At 40.6% G+C, this 22426-nt stretch overlaps 1 protein-coding gene across 1 annotated transcript in view; it reads left to right on the top strand.

Annotated features, from left to right (window-relative positions):
- Gucy1b3 (guanylate cyclase 1, soluble, beta 3) overlaps nucleotides 1-22426 on the top strand; it is a gene marked incomplete at its 5' end in the record, with an annotated part of 46035 nt that overhangs the window by 11981 nt on the left and 11628 nt on the right. Inside the window, 4 exon segments of the mRNA XM_013522922.1 lie at nucleotides 4829-4929; nucleotides 6350-6468; nucleotides 17999-18196; nucleotides 21459-21689. Of these exon segments, the coding sequence (XP_013378376.1) occupies nucleotides 4829-4929; nucleotides 6350-6468; nucleotides 17999-18196; nucleotides 21459-21689 (649 nt within the window).

The raw sequence follows: 22426 nt of genomic DNA, 5'->3' as shown, positions 1-22426 counted from the left end.
TATAGGTAAATGGTCACAACTAGAGACCATACTCATAAGTGAAATAAATCAAAATATAATTTTGAAAGAACAAGTGAGCCTAGAAAATTTGATTAATGTATGTGGTTGAATTTGGATAACTGAAACTTAAAAGAAAACTACATGTCAAGAAAATAAATCTTCAGTTATTATCTTATATATAACTGTGTATATATTATATAAATGCTATATTCTTTGGGTTTAAGGCAAAGGTAAGAAGGGATGGTTCCTGTCGTCTCAGGGCTCGGAGGGGCTGGGGCACCGGCAGCATGAAGTCTGGTTAAATACAAATCTGCAGAGCAGTTAGAAGGAGCAGTGTTCAGCACTGAGACACCAAGGAGAAAGCCTCATGCCTCAAATTTTTCTCCCAGATTCTGTGGCCACACCAGCTGGCATCAGTTCTTTCGGTTCTGACTCACTTTGCACTGTATATTTTCCTGCTCAGTTTAGTGTACTGATTCATTCTATACCTAAGGAGTTCTCCTATCTCCAGCCAGCTTTTCCTTTCAGAAGAGAAGCAGGTGAAGAAAGGGCTGCAGAAAGAAGGGAGTGGGTCCTAGGAAGCTGAGGTGAATGGAGCCAGATGCCTGTCCTGAAAGTCTCTGCGCAGACCTTCGTACCCCACGGAGCCCGCTGCGGCCGGGTGTCCATTGGCCCCACCCCTCCTCCCCCACCTGGGCTCCCGCCTGTTCCTGGCTTTTCAGAGTTCATCACTTCATCCCCATTATGAAATTTGGATATGTATTTATTACTTTATCTGTTTCACTCACTGAGACGTTCAATGTGTTTATAAAAGGGCAGGGAGTATAATGGGCATTGAAATATTTGTGGTAAAATTTCTGTAGAAATAAAAACAAAAGAAAAGAGCAACTCTGTATTTCCAAAGATTTCTAAAATAGTCGTAAAGAGTGTTTTAATGAGCAAAACGTTACTAGTACGCACTTGCAGTACGTGACTGCTTTCGCTGCAGAGAGCCCGTGCACTCACACAGCACAGCTTTAATGCTGTAGTGGGGTTCAGTGTGCAAGGCTTTAAGGAGCGTTCTGCTGTGTACGACTGTCTAGTCTTTCAGGCTTTTCCGGGGAGCAAGTTGAAGAGGATCATTGCAGGAAGGAGAGTTCAAAGAAGATAAGGGAGGTTATTTTAATAAACAGCAAGGAGAGAGAGAGAGAGAGAGAGAGAGAGAGTGCGCCTTGGCTCCTTGTTCGGGGATTTCCTAGGAAGCGGCTGTTCCCCCAGTTAATGCAGACTGTACTCTGCCTTCATTGCTGTCATTTAGGTATTGTTGTGGATTGACGTACTTTTTGCAGAAACTCAGTTTGCTAGAAAAACTTATGTGATTTTGTTTATTCAGGATGGAAGAAACAGAAAAAAGCATGGTGAACACATGAATTAATTTACATTTCATTAACATTTATAGTTTACATATATAAATTAACATTTATATTTTACTAGTGTATCTTAAACCACAGGCAGCAAATTCCAATCTGCTGACTAGTGTTGTCTTATAGTAAAATTTAAGTGGAAAAACAACAAAAATAAGGATATCTGTATCCTTTAAACCAGCAAGTTCATTCCTAGAAATTCATTTGGTGTTTTCAGTTATTCATCAGAGCATCCTTCATACTTACGTAAAAAGTAAAAGAAACCTCACTCTCTCTACCAAGACTTCAGATATCCATACAAAGCAATTTTATGCAGTTATGCTGTAGAATTCATTTATTGACATGAAAAGATAACCATCAAATACTAAATCAAAACAGATTTTAAAGTAGTATGTTATATAAATCAGTATACTGAAGCAGGTGCAGTTTAAATATAATATTACCAATGGTTATCTCATTATGCGGGAGTATTACTTTTTAGTTTTTCCTTTTCAGCACTTTTATGTATCTTTACAATTAGAAATTAGAATGCATAAAATATATAGTAGCATTTATCACAGGATAATTTAGGGTTTGTACATTTTAGGTTCTTTTTTTTGATATTTCACATTTTCTATTAAAACAAAAACCTTGAGATCTTTGAAAAGCTGTGATGTTATTGCTTAAGAGCTATGCATGTTTGGGAAAAGGGAAGAAAACATCTTTGAGCATGCAATCCCAGTGTAGCTTTAACTGTTTCAAACATAATTTGGATACATTCTTTCCTTGTAACTGTGGGAAATAAGTTAAAATAAGTTGCTTACTATTAGTATATTATTGATTTTTATTTTTAGGAAGGAGAAGTTTTAGTGTTTATTTGATATATGCGGTTTTCCCAAGTTCATCCAGCTGGTAAATTCTGAATTCTGAAGCTCAGACCCCCATGGCTACCAAAACCACGTGTTGTTGTTGCTGTTGCTGCTGCTGTTGATGTTGCTGCTGCTGTGTTGCAGTGCTGGGGCTTCCGACCTGGCTTTAGGCATGCTAGGGAAGTGCTCTCTCATAGAGTTGCACCCCGCCCATGGCTTTTAAAAATGTGCCCTGCTGTGCATTACTGCAGCAAGTAAACGTAAGTGACATGCCCTGAAGAACAGTGTGTCTTTAGGAATAGCTCCACACTGATGTGGTGACATAAGACATGCTACCATTGGGAATATTCTCCTTGAGCAGCAGCAGTGACTGCAAGTGACTGTAGCCAGCCTGACACTCACCTAACACAGTGCTCAGGGTCCCTCCTGGCGGCGCACAGTCGCTTGGATGAGTTAGGGTGAGAGTCAGCAGTTGATATTCCAGCTGGACATACTTTTGTGAATGTAACACTGGAAAAGATATCTGGAAATTCATCAGCTCCTGGATCCACCTGGCAGTGTTTTTAAACAATGGCTTCCCCTCCCCTTTGGACATTTGTTTAAGGAAAGTAATCTCAATCCTACCAAAATAAATGTATTTATAGAAGCGTGATGACTTTTAAAAATGATAACTGTACTTTCTTCTTACTAATGTTGGATACATTTTGAGCTATTGTGTTTATTCAGTGAAGGATGTATTTGGAGATTTCATCAGTCCACCTGGCCACTCATGCTGTGTGTAAAACACAACTCTTGATCTGAGCCCCAGCTCCCATCAAAGAGTCTTACTGCAATCAGTTCCTGGTGACAGCATCCTTCCACCTGCTCAGACTGAAGCCTCTCGCCCTGCTGAGTCTCTGCCTCCCTCAGCATGTCATGTGGACTTTCGCACAAGGGTGTGAACCAGTGCTCTGAAGCAGGTTGGAGCATGTGTCACCTGACGGGTGGCAGAGCTCCCTCACCATGTCCTGCACCGCTGTGGTCCATCCTCACTGCAGAAGCCAGGCAGATCCCTTAACCTAGGTTGGTTCCCGTCACCCCTCACACCACTGGAACCCGGATCCTTCACCTCTTTCCATTCAGACCAGTTGTCCCAGTATCCAAGCAATCTCAAGGACTGCGGCTTCTTGTGACCTCCCGATCTGTTCCCTACAGCCTCTTTCCCCCCTTGTCTGCCCCAGACACGTTGCCCTCTGCGGTTCCCCCAGCACCCAGGATGCTCCTGCCTGGCCTGTGGAGCTGCTCCGACCTCTGTCCATATGGCGCCTGGCCCTTCATCCTCACCTACGTGCCAGCCGCCCCGAGCAGCCTCCTCCCTACTGCACTCGAACATCTGCCCCTCTACCTTGCCTCATTTTTCTCTTTATGTTTATTGTACAAGTGATTTGTTAGTCTTAGACCTGGTCTCCCCCACCCCTCCTAGAGTACGCATATGTATCCTAAGCGATCAGGGACTTTGTCTGGTTTACTAAAGATTGCATCCCCAGAGCAATGCTTGGCACAGACAGGGACTCAACAAATATTTGCTGAATATTTATTAAGCCAAAAATTACTTCTTGAAAACAGATAGAGACATGCAATATTGATCAATCAAGGACTCACTGACAGTTTCTTTCAGCAAAGAAATAGAAGACAGTAGAACAACTATGTTAACTATCCTGTATATACATATACAAAATTTCTTCTTCTTTCCCTTCTCTTTTCCACATCCCAGTTGCCCTTTACCTTTGAGTGTTTTCCTATCATTTCACGATGTTTATCATATCTCCAAGTTAAAATTAACTCTTTCAGGTTTTACACTAGTGAAACAGTGCGGTGCTTGTACATTCAGGTCTGATTTATTTCACTTATGAGTATAGTCTCCAGCTATGACCATTTACCTATAAAGGCCTCAAGTTTATCTTTCTTTATAGCTGAGTAATATTCCATTATATAAAAGTACCACGATTTTCTTATCCAATCCTCAGTAGAAGGACTTATCAGTATGTAATATAACAAGCATTGTTAATTTCCTACCACTTTGTTTGTAACTCTGTATTGTCTATACTGTTCTTTTGCTATTTTGTAAAAGGTTGTCTGTCTATTAATGTTTTCCTCCTTTTATTTTTACAATTAAAAAAAAATTACTTCTTTTTTAGCAGGTAAGACCTTGCTATGTTCTCCAGGCGGGCCTTGAACACCTGGGTTTGACCAATCTTCCTGCCTCAACCTCCCAAGTAGTTGGGACTATGGGTGTGCTGTCACACCCAGCTTTGTAAAGAAGGTTATTTCTTGACTGTATTTAATTTTGGGTGTTGTGTTGGGCATTGACATACTATATAAAGGTCAGATGTATTACAATGAGTTAAGTGTGTCATTTTAATTCAGGGAGAAGGATATGACATCATTTCGGCTTGTCACTAGCCTTTTAAGTACATAATACTGATTTAAACAGGTTCACCAAAAAATCCCGTTCCAGAAGTAAATGCATTGTGTATGGAATCGTCACACCTGCAGTAGCTGCTCTTTCATGTCCTCACTGTCTCTCCTGTTTTCCAGAAAAGAGGCCCAGTTAGATGAAGAAGGACAGTTTCTGGTCCGAATAATATACGATGATTCCAAAACTTACGATTTGGTTGCTGCTGCAAGCAAGGTTCTCAGTAAGTCAGACACAGCTTTCCTTCTTTGTCTTAGTTATGTGTGGAAGCCCAAAGGAATGTCTGTTTCAGGACTGCAACATGTGGTTACACAAGCTGTATACTGCACAAACCCGCATGTGTGTGTGGTGGGGGGGTTGTCCATGTAATGTTAGGCTCAGGCCTAGCTAAGTCCTGTTCTTCCTTTTACAAAGTACTTAGAGAATGGAAAGAAAGCAGGCTGTCTCTGCTCACAGAAAACCACATATTCGGGAGGGAAGCAAACGTTGATTCTCAGTGTGATCGCTCCAGCTGTAGTATCAACAAAGTAGAAGTGGTACAGGTGCAATATGGAGAGACCATTACTCTGAAATCTCTTTTATAATCATGTTATGTTAGCTATTGGCAAGAGGAAGAAGACTCTGAGACCTTCCACAGACAGATCTCGCTGTTAGAAAAGGTCCTGTCATGGAGAAAAGTTGTTCTCAAATATTACCTGTTATTCCCAAAGAATTTAATTTGCACTGAGAGTACAGTTTGCGTGGGACAGAAGGAAGCTTTTAGCTTTGCTTGGCAGAGTGTAAGAATTAGTAAAAAAAAAATTGGTAAACAATAAAGTATAAAGTTTCATTAATAATGAAATGGAAGCAAATATGAAATATGCTTTTAAAATGTGAATTTCTAAGATGTTTAAGATGAAGTATCTAGAATAGTCACATGTAAAGGAGATGTGGTATGTACTTTTAGCCTGATGATGAAGTAAGATGACTTCTTTCTGAGGGCAGTTTGACCACATCAGAATCGTTTAGAGATGTATTCAAACTGTTAAGGAGTTTGAGTGCTTCCTGAAGAAGCAGTAGATGGCCTTTGCCCTAAGATTTATGTGTGTTTCTGTGTTAGTCACTTATCAACGCATTTCCAGTAAGATGAGGGTGAAGAAATTGCTACATCCATTGTTGAGTAAGATAACAAAGCTGACAAAGAAAAATTATGGGGGAAATGAAATTTTAGGAAATATGAATTTGGATATTAAAAGAACAGGATAGTCAGTTCCATACCTTATACAGTCAGGTTCGTAAATGTGCCTATTTATAGGAAGGAAAACTATTTTGCATCAAAATAATGTCATGTGCATTCTCAATGGCTTAAAAATCTCCATTTTTTGAATAAACACACTATATGCTACAAAAACGTCAAGATTAAATAGTTCTTATATAAGCCGAGAATATGGTAGCTTTGCTCGCAAGTACAAATTTACACTGTCAACTTGTTAATACGTTGTTTTCTCGGATTTCTTGTAGTGTTCTGACCAGAATTCTTCTGTCTTAGATTTATGTCCATTCCACCCAGAGGTTGTGGGCATTTTAAATCATTTCATTCTTCTCATTAACAACATTCCACCTATAATACGTGGTTGTTATTTCTTCTCAAACCTATGAAACAGACCTCAATGCTGGAGAAATCCTTCAAATGTTTGGGAAGATGTTTTTTGTGTTTTGTCAAGAATCTGGTTATGACACCATCTTACGTGTCCTGGGATCTAACGTCAGAGAATTTCTCCAGGTGAGTAATTTGAGCTCCTGGAATAAAAAGTTCTGAATGGTTCTTAAATACAGGTCCTGGGATACGTTTGCCCAGTATTCCAGCTGGACTACAGTATTTTGCTGCTAAAATAGAATCGTAATGACCTTTTTCTGAGTAACTGAGAATCATATTTGTTAGCTGAACTTGAATATACTTTAGGACTTTTGCTTTGTATTTTTCTTTATTTCTAGTTGCTGAAACTGAATGTGCTAATTGTAAATCAGTATTCTCTTAGTGACTTCACAAGCTCTATTTTGATCTGTTCGACTTTTTAAGGACCATGATTGTTTTGTGTTTTAGTCATATAATATGGTTTTGTTTTCTATTTTAAAACATCCTGAATGTGTAGCGTATACTTAAACAGTATGTCAGTATTCATGAATTCTCACCTGGAGTCTGTCAACCGGGACAAAGCACTGGGGCACAGGCATTCACCATGCACACGTAATACATTGAACACCATCGCTGGAGAGTTACATATTGATGAGTCTGTTAGAGGAAGAAGAATAGGAAACCTTCCGGCGTCAGCTTCAGGTGAAAGAGATACTGGCACCAAAGGCCCTTGTCTCACAGCTTAGTAAAAACTGCCTAAATAAGTTTCGCTAGTAAATTACCCATTAAACAAGAGATTATGGCTAGACGGACTGTACTACCTTAAGTACAGGCATTTGTGAGACCCTCTTGCTGAAATGTGCTCACTTTGAAAATTATGTAGCTGTTTTCAGAGAATACTTCTCCACTGTCCGCTGAGAGCAGCCAGATCTTGCTGGAAAATGATGTCAGTGCAGGACCAGCTGGACAGGAGCCCAGTTCGGAGGGAATGTAAACCACTTTTGGGCCAGCTGCATTATTGATTTAACAGCCAAAATAAGAACTTTAGTGTTTAATCAAAATGTCTGTTGTTTACATAGGGACATTTTTCTTATAAACTTAAAACAGTGCTAAATTCAGATGGAAACTGGTGTGCGATGTCCTGCCTCGCAGTTGCTAAATGACTGGTGTCAGGGACAGGAGCTGCCACTGTCAACGAAGTAGCTGGTAGCAGAGCTTTGAATTAAAATTGAACAGGTGGAATTTAAATGGGTTGTTTCAAGTGGACTGAAGCTTGGTGCTTAAAACTATTTGGGGAGTTTAGGTTTTTCAATTCGTATTTTATTTTTTAATATTGTGTTGGGCGGTGTCACTTCATCCGTAATAGGTCAGCTTTCATTTGCTGTCTTAACTAACGTTCTCTGTCCATGGCCGTGGCTGAGCAGCAAGACAGGCTCAGAGGTTTTACTGCTCTCTTCCTCCCCTCTGCCCACGCATCGTGACTGCCTGCTCACCCTGTCGTGTCACCTGGCACTGGGAGTGCACGTCTCTGCCTCCTGGTGCTGCCAGCCACACGTGACTACTCAGCATTCGAGACGAGATGCCCGGAAAGTTGCCCAGGCTTCACAGGCAGTGCGCAAAGAGCAGATGAAAGGGCTCATAAATATTAAAATGGGGTTAACATATTTTTAAACTACATACAATCTTATGTTTCCTCACGTGTATCAATGTGAACAATGAAGAAACTAGATTTTGGAATACTGTAACATGTTCACGAATATTATCCACTTTTGATATGTTCCTTGTTTATTTTTTGTTTTTGTTTTTTTCCGGTACCAGGGATCGAACTCACGACCTTGAGCTTGCCGGGCAAGCGCTGTGCTGCTGAGCTAAATCCCCAGCCCCCCTTGTTTATTTTTTATGGTTTTGAAATTGTCTCTCTTAATGGTAAATTGAGTATGCTGAAATACTACTTTTCTTAAAAGTAGCTATTCTGTCATGATTAGACCGAGTAGTAGAAATTAAGCAAACTTTTTTCTATGTAACTACTGTAAAATTAAAGAGTTGATTTTCATAAATTGTCTTGAGACCCTAGGTCACATACTGAAAGTGACATTTGTGTCACATACTTTGACAAAACGTTCTTTATGGTGAACTTCAGCCTTCAGTAAAGAGTGACACGAATTGGGCCTCATTTTTCAAACGTGTAAAGGCTCATGTTTCTTCTTCTCTGTCTATTTCTAAGCAATCACCAAATCATTGATGTTTCCTGACTTTTGAGAATTCTCCCACTTTTTCCCCATTTCCTCAACACTTCGATGGGACAGTGCGCGTGACCTGGAGACGGGATGGTTTTCCTGCCTCTTTCTTAACCTTCCAGTCTCTTCTCCACTCTGTGACCCAGGTGATACTCTGAAATGTGAGGAAATCTCATCATACCATTTCTCGTGTAAGCCCGTGGGTTATGCTTCATGACTCACGGGAAAACGTCAGAGAAGTAAAACGCTGGGAGCTACGTTCACCCCCACCCGTCCTTCCTGCTCCTCTCCTGCAGAGTAGCCAGACTTAACTCTGTTAGAACTTTATTTTGTTCCCCCTGTCCTCTGGGTGCTTGCAGTGTCTTTCCCTCTCCCTGGAATGTGGCTGTGACTCCTTTCCGCTTATTAAATCTCATGCGTCCTGCAGGGTAACTTGCCTCTTCCAGAACACCAGCGCTCCATGCTCCAGCCCCGGCCTGTCTGAGTCAGGGTAACTGGTCTATCTCCAGCTTTCACCGCCCTCTCTATTTCCCTAACCACAGTAGTTTTTCCCAGTGCATTATCATATCCTGTTTGTTGGGCTGGAATGTAACCCTGAGGAGGCCGGAGGCCACGCATACTCTACTCACGCTGTATCTCCACAGATCCCAGCCAGCTGGGTGTCAGGGAATGAATGAATATCTTTAAAAATAGAACATTCACTGTCTGTACAAAGAGAGGAAGAAAAAAACACTAATAAGATGCAAATCATCAATGGCCAAAGGTCAGTTATTTCATAAAGGACGACCTGTTTGAAATGGGACCATGCTAATTTACTTATGGGTAGAGTATGGCTTGAAGTACAAACAACACAGTAGCGCAGTTTCCTTTCTCGAAGTGCATGGTAAACTATTGTGCAATATTTAGTTTTCCAGATACATCGCTTATATCTTTTGACACTTTTTCTTTTTTCTTGAGACAAGGCCTCCCTCTGTAGCCCACGCTGTCCTCAAGCTCATGGTGATCCTCTTGCCTCAGCCTCCCAAGTGTTGGGATTGCAGGCATGCAGATTCTTTTTCAACATCGATGTTTTTCACTTGAAACTCTCAGAGAACAATACAATAGCAACTGAAGTCATGATACCAGAGAGGCTACATGGTATGGCTGAAAAATACATTGAATGTTTGTACTTTAAAGAATAGTTATTATAGTAACAGACAAATGGCCGTTGATCCTCTCCAAAATGCTCCCGGTCACGTCAGACACCCTCATCTCATGCCGCTTACCACTTTCGGGAGCAGATCTGAAAGTCTGCTCCTACGAGTGTTTAGTTTTGCTGTGTGGCTGCCTGAACATCCTGAATGGATTGAAAACATTGACCTTCCATGGTCATGCTGACTTTGGGGAAGCGCTGGAAGGGACACTGGTACTAGGTGTGGTGAGTCAGCTGGGTGAGGACACAGCAGCATGTGTTTATGAGCCCTCCTTCCCTTTGGATGGCACCTGTCAGCAGCGTTCACCGTGTTGATCTCCCCGCATCAAAGGCATTGCGAAAGAGGACTTCCAGAACTGATTCAGAGTGTGGCGAGAATGAGGGGATGAGTGTGTTCAAAGCAAGGGGGAATATTCTGAGAGGCTATGGTAATGTGTCTTTTACTGCAGTTTTTAAAAATGTAAATATTCATTGTATATTTCAATCATACCTTATTATGGCTGAATTTTAGCTGAGCAGTTCTGACTCACAGGACTTGTTTAGGAGTCATCTCTCAGTTGGATATATTGTTAAGAATGATTCTCTAATGTACATGCATATGTATGTGTGTGTACATAGAGGGATAGGTGTGGGCATCTATATCTATATCTATCTTATTTTTTACTTTTCTTGAACATTTAACTTTTCTGAGTCCCAGAGAGAGCATAAATAGGCAGTTATCTGTCTTTGAATAACAGAAGTAGTTAATTATGAAGCATACACAATTGTTTAAAAACTTGGGTACTTTATTGGGAAATACTTCTTTTCTTTTATAGAAAGAAAAGAAGCTTCTCCCTTCAAAAGTCTTTGTTCCAATATCAACTTCATGACCTTGCTTAGAGAATCTCTCATGCTTTGAAATTCAATTTTTAAAATTTTACATTATGCTTACGTTAAGCCATTTTGAGATTCTAACAAGAGTAGCTAAAAGCTCTTAAGTGGATACAGTAATAAAATATATGAAAGATTTCTAGAGGAAACTTTCTAGGAGCTCACTCCTGTCTATACATTTCATGGCTTGGAATTGATTTTCCTTAAATCTTCGGTAAAACCATCAGTTTTGTGGTCTATTGATAAAAGTAATAATTTTGGAATTATTTCTTAAGCTGATTTAATATTGAAAATATGATTTATCAAAAAGTAAAAAAAGAAATAAGACATTTTTATTTTGATTGTGGACATATTATTTAGAGGCAAGACTATGTTTCAGCAAAAACTTTTTCTCAGTTTTTGACTTTTTTTGTCAATTAGGAAGCCAGGATGTGATTACATGCTGCTACCATAGCAGATTTGTATCTGAGACTTCTAGTGTATTGATTAGAAAACGCTACAGAGAATATATGGGATTTGAAAACTCTGTGAAAGAACACCTTGTAGAAAATGTCCAATTCAGTGGCATTTTCATCTAACCCCTGTTCATCTCTACCTTCCAGTAGGCTATTCCATAATGGCAGTTGTATTTTCCAAAAATTTCTACAAACTTATATCCTGCCTAAATGTACTTTTTCAACATGGTTTGCCTGTGCCCTACCAAGAGGTGTAACTTCTTTCCCTTGGAATCTGGTTTGGCTTTAGTATTTATTTGATGAATGGAATATAGCAAAAGTAATATTTTGAAGTTTTCCAGGCTGTAGTACCAGGAGCTTTTATGTTGCTTCCTGGTATCTTGGAACAATTGCTTATGAGCTCTCCCTCTATGAAACTGGTGCTGAAATACCTGCAAGCTATATAGAAAGTCCAGATGTGGATTTTGTTCAGCATGTCTAGCTGAGCTCTGAGCAGAGTCTGCTGTAAGCACTCTCGGGTTAAGTGGTGAAAACCATCCCACTTCAGCGTGCTGATGGCTGTAGTCCTGGTTCCCATTTGACTCCAACCCCACGCAAGAATTCCTATCCACGTTCAACCAGAGAACCCACAGAACACCAAAGATAAACATAATTATCAGCGAACCAGTAAGTTTTGGACTGGTTTGATACAAACAATGGACAACTAGAACAGTACGGCATGTACTGTTTGCTCTTTAAATTTTGCCTCTGTGTCACACAGTGAGTCAAAAACTTGAAGCCGTGTTTGATGAGATGACACTTCTGAAGTGAGACTCTGGACAGTCATGACCAGCTCTGCTCACTCTTTTCAGTGGTGGTACGCTGTTATAGTAGATATGTTTTTACCTTCCCTAGAAATTGCACTTAAAATGAAATTAAAATGAGCACGCAAGACTATTATGTTGACTATAAACAATAAAACCAAATTTTAGAGCCAAGTTAGATTTTAAATTATGGGCCTACTTAACTAGGGATGAGGACTTCAGTGGAACATGTCAGCAGTCTTTCATTATTTAATGGAAACGTTGCCTCCTTTACCCTAATGGGGCACGGTGGCAGTCTATCAGTTTCTCCCTTTCACTCAGGTCACATATATTCGAGTTCCCCAGCCAGTGCCTCTCTTCCATCTGCAGCGGGAATTTCTTCAACTCCAGTTGGCCTCAAGTTTTGGCTTTTGACATACAACACTATGATTTGGCCAACCCACCAGCAAAAATCTGGGATTAATGACTGATCTAATTTTTAAATGTTTGTGCAAAGGGTTATTTTGGGAAATACAAGGATTTTCCTGAACAGCTGTAAAATTATAATACTTCCCTCAACTATTTACATTTCTTGGAAAAGAATGCACTATTCATTTTATTTTTAGCTGGAAGTTCAAAAGAAACTGTTTTCTCTGCATGCAGAATACCCATTTTATAAGCGACAATTTAAAAATTGACAGATGAGGATTTAGTTTTATTTTTAAAAACTCATGAAAGAAGATAAAGAGTTACAACTGAAAGATAGTTTTCTTTGAGTAACTATTGCATATCTTCCCAAATTTATGAAATATAAATTAATTGTTAAATGTAGTATTATATACATGGTATAGTTTATAGTATGAGTTCTGTAAGCAAAGGAATAAATGGATTATTTTCCATAGTTATGTTTTTTGACTACTTTCTTTTTTTCTCTTGTTAAAACATTTATCTTTAGATAGTAGTAAAGATATATATCTTCCTCACACATCCAACTTAAAGTAGGACGTAGTTCATTTGGCTTATGTTTCAAAGGTGTAAGTCCATGGGTGGACTTCAAGCCAGGAGCATGGAGCCAGCTGGCTGCCGGGCAGGACCATCTTGATGGAAGGGAATGGTGGAATACAGATGTTCACTTCTGCTTGCCTGGCTAGCAGAGCCTAGGGCAAGAGCGTGAATGGGAGATGCAGCCCCCAAAGGCAGCCCATGACCACCTCCTCCAGCTGGACCTCGCCTTACAGCTGTGAACATCTGTCAGTGGTCTGGTGAGCTCTCCAGTCAGGTTAACAAGTAAGATCGCCTGGCACACCTATTTACATAACTGTATTGGCTCTGGTACAGTATCCTTTCAAACAGAGATTTTCATTGCTTCTTATAGAAAGAATTGACCCTTTTCTGGTAGAGAGCTTTTTATTTCTCAGGACGCAGTTCTCAGAAGAAAAGGTGGAAAGGTGTCTTCACAGCCTTCTCCTCCCACCTACACTGAGCTTCCTTTGCTGTTGTCTTCCCTTGCTTGGAGTTGAGTTGGCTGTTTTTCTGGTCTTGACTGTTTAAATTTTTCATCTTCAAGTTCTCGACTGACTTCTTTGTTCTAAAACTTAGCAAAATGTTTTCAAGTTACATAAGCTTCATTTAGAAATGTTGGTGTTATTCCCCGTGTCTGGGATGGGAGGAATAAGGGGAAAGGAGATGGGGGCCTTGTCTTGGGCCGGAGAGGGAAAGGAGAGAGGAGGAGGGAGAGCGAGCCAGAAGAGAGGGAGGGGAATGGAAGGGGAAGGAAGGACTGGGGCAGAAGATCTGTAAGAACTGCTTGTTACGGTACTTTTCCGATCTAAACTTCAATAATGTTCTTAACACAAAACAACTTCTATTTGCACATTCACTAAAATTAAAAGCAAAACATCTCTTTCTTTGGAACTTCCAAGGCAGGGTCCTGCTGTATTCATTTCTGTGGATCATTTAGGAATTTCTGGTTAGATGTACTGAAACAAGAAAGTGAAACAGCAGATTTCTGTGGAATTTATGTCTATAATTATGAGCTTATTTTTGCATGTTGCAAAAAGAAAATTTGCATTTATTTTGAAACATTCCAAGATCTTTAAAAATACGGAATTTCATAGCATTTCTTAAAGGAATAGTAAGTTCCCTTTCACTTTTTAAATCTGTGCTGTTCACTAAATCCAGAAATTCAGTACAGTTTCCCAGGATACCATAACCAATTTTTCTTCTATGAATGATACGTGCCAGGTGGCGAGGTAAGCTGGACATACTGGTAGAAAAGTTACATTACAGCAAATCCTTATCAGAAAATTTGAAAAATAAAACAGGATGGGATCTAGTTTAAAGACTGGGTTCAGCACCAGAAAAGAAAAAAAACAGCAAAAAATGCTATTACAACATTTAGAAATTAATTACCTTTTGGTATCTTAACATAAATAGGTGAATGTATCTGCTCTCTGTCTCTCTTGTTTTTTTTAAACTTTATATAAAGTTTGAAGTATGAATGCAGAGTGGGAATTTGTTTTGTTGTTTCCTGGAAATCTACTTTCTTCAGGATGTGTGTTTACTTTTTCCTGTGTCTCTTTGGCTTTCATTTCCTACCTACCCATATACTTTGTAACCCGACACACAGCTCCTCAGTTCCTTTCTTTCTATACTTACTTCCATAGGTATATTTAGAAATAAAGCAGTATCAGTTTTGAGAAGAAAACTTCACCAGAATACGTTACTACAGCCAATGTTGATGATAGTCAGCTTTGTTTAGAGAACCTTATCAAATCTGGAAAAGATTTTCTCTAGGCTGTTATAAGATTGCGTGTGTGTGTGTGTGTGTGTGTGTGTGTGGCTTTTTGAGACTGCTACCAGCTACCGTCATTGTCCAAATTATGAAGACAGCATGTTTATGAGCAATGTGGATGTACTCAAATAACAATAATTTAATTTTTAATCAATAACCCCATTCCTTAGAATAGGCAGGCTGCGGTAATCACTTTAACTTTGAGAGAGTGAAACTAAGTAAGGAAAGCTGTAACTAAAGAAATCCCAAGAGTATTTTTATGTTAGATCCTATCTAAAGAAAATCAATATTACATTCAGCAGCGTTCAATCTTGTACGCTCCAGGGAAGCACTTTACTTGTCCATTTAATTAATAGTAAATTCAATACAATAGCAAGTCTCCTGAGAATTGGTTACCACAAAATGATATAAAAGATGAACAATCTCAGTGGTTATTTGTAGTATTTCACTTACCCTGAAAGATTAATCTGAGCAGTGTTTTGTTATGAATATTAATGCCTTGATTTACTTATACCTTTATTTAATTTAAAATGCCTTCCCCCACCCTTAGCGTACTATGCCTGTCTTTCTTACTGCAGGAGTCCTGGTGCTGGGTGGTCGTGCCCGGCCCCTGACGTGCCTGGCTCAGCATCAGACACCTCTCGCGGAAGTGGTCCCCTTGGTTTCTGTCTCATGCCATTGGCCGGACTGCACTGAAATGTGCTCATATAATGTGTTAGTATTATCACTTAGTTATTGCGGACTGATCAGGCCTGCAATCTCCCAAACAAGTGGACTGCAAAGGCGTAAATAAATGAGTCAAGTGGTAGAATTTTAGGGCTCCAGGAAGTTCAAAGCCCTTAACAGAATTTGAGATTCTCTGGAGGCTAAGACAAAGATCTTCTCTGGGTGACTGTATTTATGTAATTATCAGAACCAAGGTGAGGAATACTGAAGAAAGGTGGGACTCTGTTCAAGGGCTTCTTCAAGTAAGACCTTACGTTAATTCAGGAGAACTATGTTATCTCCAGGAAAGTTTCCACCAGGAGTGAGATGCCTGCAGCTATAGTCTGTATCTAGTTAATGAAGGTTGGAGCCAGGTGTCCTTAGCTGTGGCCTTGTCTTTTTTTTTTTGGTTTTTTTGGTTTTTCTCCGGTACCGGGAACCGAGCTCACGACCTTGCACTTGCCAGGCAGGCGCTTTTGCCGCTGAGCTAAATCCCCAGCCCCTGTGGCCTTGTCTTATTTTTCGAAGCATCTTGGTTTCACCCGACTTTACAGGCCTCAGTCAGGGCCAGTGACTCACAGAGGTTCACTTACTATGAGTCCGCCACCCGTCTCCAGACAAGGAACCTAGGCCTTAGGCAGACTCACAAGTAAACATGGAAAGCCCACTGGTTAATATTAAATCCTGCTCAGAGCTGCTTTGTAGTGGTCTCCATCACTTATAACGTGTATGATATACAATGGCATGAAAGTGATAGTGTGCCCAATGAAATGGGTAAATTGAACAGTGTCAGAAGACCTGAGTCTTTTTTTTTTTTTTTTTTTTCAGTACTGGGGATTGAACCTAGAGCCTTTTACACTAATCTACATACCTACCCCCTTTAAAACTTTTCACTTGGAGATACTTTTTCAACCACTCACTTAGATGTGCAGGCTGGGTATGGGCGTGCACCAGTGTTTTTCTCTCTTGTTAAATGAGCCCCACTACAGCTCCTGGACCTGGTTTATATTAGAAAAATATTGTTAATGCACCTGTAAGCCCAATTTTGGCTCTGTGGTAAAGAGAGGTAAAAATAGAACTCCTCAGGTGATTTCTTTTCTCAAACAGTATCTTTTCTGCCAAGATTTTTCATAGAAGTAGAAAAGTACAAAGGACCTTGAAGATCATTCAGAGCAGCCCATAGACCTGGAAGCATTATAAGAACCTCTGGTAATGTTCAACCAAATAAAAAATTTTTAAGACCCAGGGGCTTGCAGGTTACAGAAACTGTCCTTTCTTGGCGTGCGCCATATTGAATCACTTCTGCAGGGCACTGGCAGCCTCTAGAGGAGATCGGGATAAATGGCTGTTTTTGTTAAGAACTAAACTGACTTGATTCTATTAGCTGTAATTTTGGGGAAGAAAACAGCACTGTAGACAAAAGTAGTTTAAAAAGACAGCAGATTTACACGATGGAGGAAATCAAAGAACCATTAGTCTGGATCACAGTGTCAATCTTCATGACCGCAGTGCCCTGTGTGTGAGTCCTACCCACACCTCCAGGCAGACATGGCATAAACCAAGTGTTACTTAAAAATCATGTTGAAGCTGGGTGTAGTGGCATGTATCTGTAAGCACAGCACTTGGAGGCTGAGGCAAGAAGATTGTCATTTTGAGTCGAGCTTGGGCAACTTAGGAAAAAGCTGTTTCAAAAATAAAAAATGACTGAGAACATAGCTCAGTGCAAAGGAAGGCCCTAGGTTGAGTTCCCAGTGCATGCGTACATACATACATGCATGCATACGTGAATAACTGTCATGTTGGGTAGACCAAATTAAAAGTATAGTTTGCAGTGCAGCTCCTGCCTGGCAAGCATGAGGTCCTGAGTTTGATTCCTGGTTCCCCTGCAAAAGGCATAGTTTGCACCTTTTATTGTGGGAACCTTTATACAAATCATTTTTGTATTTTAGTGAGTAATGTAGGACACTGGGGAATTTAGTTTGTTCTAAGCTAATGGCCCAGCTATAAGAATAAAAAAAGTATTTATTGACTAATTTATTACTTTTCCAAGATTTCAATTTTAGAAGATAATTATTTCACAGGTTTAAAGGAATTATTTCACAATCCTTACTTGATTGGAGAGTGTGAATACAGAGAAATTATCTAAAATATTACTCCACCCAGTAATGTGCTTAGGATTCATACACTTACTCTCATGTTGACTTTAAAATAAAAACTAAGCTTGGCAATCACAGGGTAAAGAGAGGGTGCAGTGCGGTCCCTTCCGGTGATCCCCATCCTATCACAGTGTACATGTACAGCTCCCCTAAGCTCGGAAAATGTGTGCATCTGTTCTTTAGCCCTTAACGATATTCCTTTTCTCTGCTTCAGGCATTCTTCTTGCATACCATTTGTTTATCCTTTCTTAAAATGTACTGGCTAGTATAGACGTGTATAGTTTGCTGAACTGTACTGTCTTAGTCGTGATTTGCCTGTGGTATGTGCTTTGCAGCTGTGTCGGAGAAGGGTGCGGAAGATGCACCGTGGAAATGTTTACTCCGCACACCTCTAGGCAGCTCAGATTTGACCCTTGTTCCTTGCCTCTGTTCGCTGAGATCTGCTGACCGTGTGGACACCTCACTCACCGCTCTTCTCTCTCGCAGAACCTGGATGCCCTGCACGACCACCTGGCTACCATCTACCCGGGCATGCGTGCCCCTTCCTTTCGGTGCACCGATGCGGACAAGGGCAAAGGACTCATTCTGCACTACTACTCCGAGAGAGAGGGGCTGCAGGACATCGTCATTGGAATCATCAAAACAGTTGCTCAGCAAATCCACGGCACAGAAATAGACATGAAGGTAATGAACGTGATGGAGACTTCCGAACACAGACGACATTTGGGATAGAAGAAAGATACGCTGAGTTTACCTATAGCTATTGCTGCTAGTGGACTCGCTGGAAAACACAGATGTGTGTATACATGTATGTGCATTACCTATGTATACGTGATTTATGTATACACACATTTCTGTATAATATGCAGAACAGTGGGAACAGCAGCAGTCTTCTATATTTGGCCTTCAAGCACATTATGCAGGATATTTTTTTCCTTGTGGCAGATTTGTCTTTCTAATTATACATTGCTTAAGGGCAAGAAGAAGTGTAGTTTGCATTCACCCTGAGCATACACCAGTGTGGGCGAGAGACTGCACTGTGGTCCGCAGGGTGCGGGATACCTGCTCACATGCGAAGATCACGTAAAGTTAGATACTATTTTACAGAACACCTTTCTCTGTGGATTTCTTTTCCTCTGCTTTGACATGGAGTTGGCATGTCTTGTCACCTAGAATTGGGCTCTTTCTCTCACTCTCTTTCTTAAAATCAAGTTACTTTGTTGAAAGAAGCCAGGTCTGACACTGTACTTTAAAAAGTTGTGCTGCTACTGATAGTACGCAGCTGAGTTTGAATGCTAATTTCAAGGTACTAGCACAGCAGCTGCGTGAAGCTCGCTTGTTTTCTATTGCTGACCCATACGGTCTCTCCCTGCCAGCCGCTTTTGTGTGTGCTCTGTGTATTTAGCCCTAAGTGCCCTTTTGCCTGGGCTGTAAGCTTGAACCTAAGTGGGGTCAGGAGTACGGACCCTATTGTGGTTGTCTTTCTTTATGGGAAATCTAGTAGGCAGTGCTTCTCAGCTAGCGTACTTGTTCTCTAACTCAGGCGAGAGCCTAGAATGCTTCAGTACACTATTACGTAGAATAAAATTTGCAACATTTGCATTAATTAGAAAAATACCTCATACTTAACCTCATCGTGTCGGAGTTTATTGTTTCTTTCCTTTTGGGAGTTGGTGTGGCAATTCTTACAGGACACTTGGAGATTTGCATGTGTCCTGTGAATTTCTCTACACCTAGAAGGAAGGCGAGACTATGTTTATCTCAGAATAAGCAAATCCAGACACATGTGAAGATTGAAATAATGGATAAAGCTTGAAATTTATGCATGGTTGGGAATCTCACTGGAATTCAATCAAAGTGGCATATGCCTTTTATTTCCAATCTCTTGATCTTGACCCCAAACTGACACAACGTCTACCCTGAATGAACTGTACTGGGGCTGAGTACAGATTATGTCTGCTGTTGGGTTTGTCTTTCATTGAGCTGAGAAGAGCAAGATGCCAGCACACAGAAAGCTCAGAAAGAAACACAAATGAGGACACTTAGAAACTGCAGTTACTGTGGCTATTACGGGGAAATGACGGCTTTCACACACTCTGTACAAAACTCAAGCTTTTTAATTACACAGTCCTGTTTCTACAACAGTTGGTGTCTTTAGGGTCTTTATTTAAATGATTCAATGTGGACTTTGAAACATTTGCATTTCATAAATACATTTTGCATATGCCACTTTTAAAAAGTCACTGTTTTAACTTCTTTAGTTATTAGATCAAATTCAAAAATTTAATGGGTCCAGAGATGCCAGACATTTGAAATGACATATGAAATACTACATCATGACCAAAATGATACACCACTGAGAGGTTGAAAATATCACAAATGCAATTCTTTTTTCCAGTTTGATAAAAAAATTCAAATAATGAATCAGTAAATCCAAGATACCTATATCAGTCCTAGTTCAGTAGAGTGGAATGTGGGTAGTAGAACTAAATTTTAAGGTTGACTGTTTTCTTTTGCCCATGAGTTAAGAAAGTGAACATTCATGGGGCAGAAATTTCAAATGATGCATAAGAATATGCGTAAGTATAGTAAAACTGGTATGACGATGTAGTAGTTATATTAGTTATATCTTAATTTTTGTAAGAAAGAATATATCTGAAAAATACCACACAGAGGTATCCATGGAGTTGTGGTTGGCTAAGTGTCAGAAGAGGCTACAGTGAACTCCCGAATGAAACAGCTCAAATGAGCAACACTTGTCTTCATTCACCTGTGACGTAAATTGGCCCCAGCCGATCTCCGCTTGGATCTGACGGGCTTGAGGCAGTTTTTCCCTTTGGAAGGGGTCTCACTGCTTGCAATTTCTTAAAAGATAATTGAGACTTTAATAATATATCAGACTGTGAATAATATTTTAGGAATGTAATTATTTCTTGAAGTTATAGAACTTTGCTTACCTTCATGATTACTTCTTCAGAATAAATTCTTGAACTGAATGGAAATACACAGCATATAATTTTAAGGGCTTTTTACAAATATTATCAATTTATCCTTCAGAGAGATTAAAGAGACCCTCCTGTCTGTGCCGTCTGAGATGACTGTTTTTTCAGGACCCCATCCCATCTGGCATTGTAGTTTTTATTCTTGTGTACTGGTCATTTTCTACGGCTGAGACCAAGCTCCCGGTACACACAGTATAAAGGAGGAAGGGTTTATCTCCCTCCAAGTTTGTGGTTTCAGTCGATGGGCGCTGCCTCCGAGGCAGAGGCAGCATCACAGGTGGAAGCAGACAACCAGCTAGAGAAAAGGGGTGAGGAGCAAAAGCTCCCCTTCCGGGCTGCTCTCCCGGGATGCCTGCAGACAGCAGCAGTCACCTGTGGCCTCCTCAGCCGATCAGTGGGTGTCACATGCCCGTCACCCCCACCTCCCCAAAGCCCTGCCGCTGACACAGGACCCTCTGGGGGACATGCTAGACCTGAGCCATAGCAATTGCCAGTCGATGAATAAAGGATTATAATCGCATATGTTTTAAAGTGTAGATCTCTAGCTTTTCATTTCCCACTGCCTTTCAGTGTCATTTCACCATGTTAGGTAGAGTCAGCGTCTGTGGTTTGTAGGCTGTTGAGTAAAGAGCTGTCCCCAGCTGAGGGCAGAGCTAGCCGACCAGACCTCGTTCTACCAACATCGACTTCTGGGCAGCTGGAGAACTTACATCAGGTTTGCAGCTTTACTGTAATTATTCAGTGTTCAGTTTCACAGGTCAGTGTCTAGAAATATCTATATTACATGCATATAAATTTACATATATATTGAACTTTTGTTTTAATATTTAAATTTTGTTTTAACGTTTAAAATTTTGGTCAAAATTCCATTCTCATAATCAGTTTCTTATATTTAGAGATTTAGACTGAACTAAAATGTGGTCACTTCGCCCTTTGACATCCAGGTCATTCAGCAAAGAAATGAAGAGTGCGATCATACTCAATTTTTAATTGAAGAGAAAGAGTCAAAAGAAGAGGATTTTTATGAAGATCTCGACAGGTTTGAAGAAAATGGTACCCAGGAATCACGCATCAGCCCCTACACCTTCTGCAAAGCTTTTCCTTTCCACATAATATTTGACCGAGACCTCGTGGTCACGCAGTGCGGCAACGCCATCTACAGAGTGCTGCCCCAGGTAATCCCCAGGCGGAGGGTCCGCTCCTCGGGACTCGGTGCTGCGGCCCCACGTGGCAGTCACTCATTTTAGCCTTCGTGCAGGTGTCCGGCAGTACAGGACGTTGGCTAGAGCACGCGTTTGTAACCTAAGTGCATGGGGGCATACTGCAGCTTTAAGATGACTGTTCACTCATTCTGTAGTCGCTTACAATGAAGGAGGACATTATGTGACAGTAGTACTCTATATTTATTTATTGAGAAAGTAGGGAACATGCTAGCCATCAGCTGTCACTAATTCACCGTTGAGTAAAATCCATTATATATATTTGCCACCTAAAAACAGCTTTCAAAATTAACTACTAACATTTTCAGGGGGAAGAAAAGGAATTTGAAAACACTGACGAAAAAGTGATTGTCTTTTTGTTTAGTAGAAAAAGTACTCAGGGACAACTCTAGGGGTGCTGATGAGAGCCTACATTTGACTGTTACTCCCAAGACCACTTGAAAGTCCTGCCTTTTAACTTACACATTCTCTCGTCTCCCAGCCTTTGGAAATGTGCTCTACCCGCATCGAGAGGCACAGTAGTACTTTTTGTAGTTACCGAGACTCTCTAGTTCAGGATTAGCCCCACCCGGACGAGGCATAAAACTGCAAATGCGAGAGCAGAAGAGTGGGGGTGAGGTCGCTCCCTGCCCCTCACTGGGAGATGCGGAGGTGTCGCTCTGCTGCGTCTCCGCTGTTCTGACACAAGAGCG

The sequence above is a fragment of the Chinchilla lanigera genome, unplaced genomic scaffold (assembly GCF_000276665.1).
Source record: "Chinchilla lanigera isolate Chin_1 unplaced genomic scaffold, ChiLan1.0 scaffold00070, whole genome shotgun sequence".
Taxonomy (NCBI): domain Eukaryota; kingdom Metazoa; phylum Chordata; class Mammalia; order Rodentia; family Chinchillidae; genus Chinchilla; species Chinchilla lanigera.
This window is presented reverse-complemented; position numbering and strand designations above follow the sequence as displayed.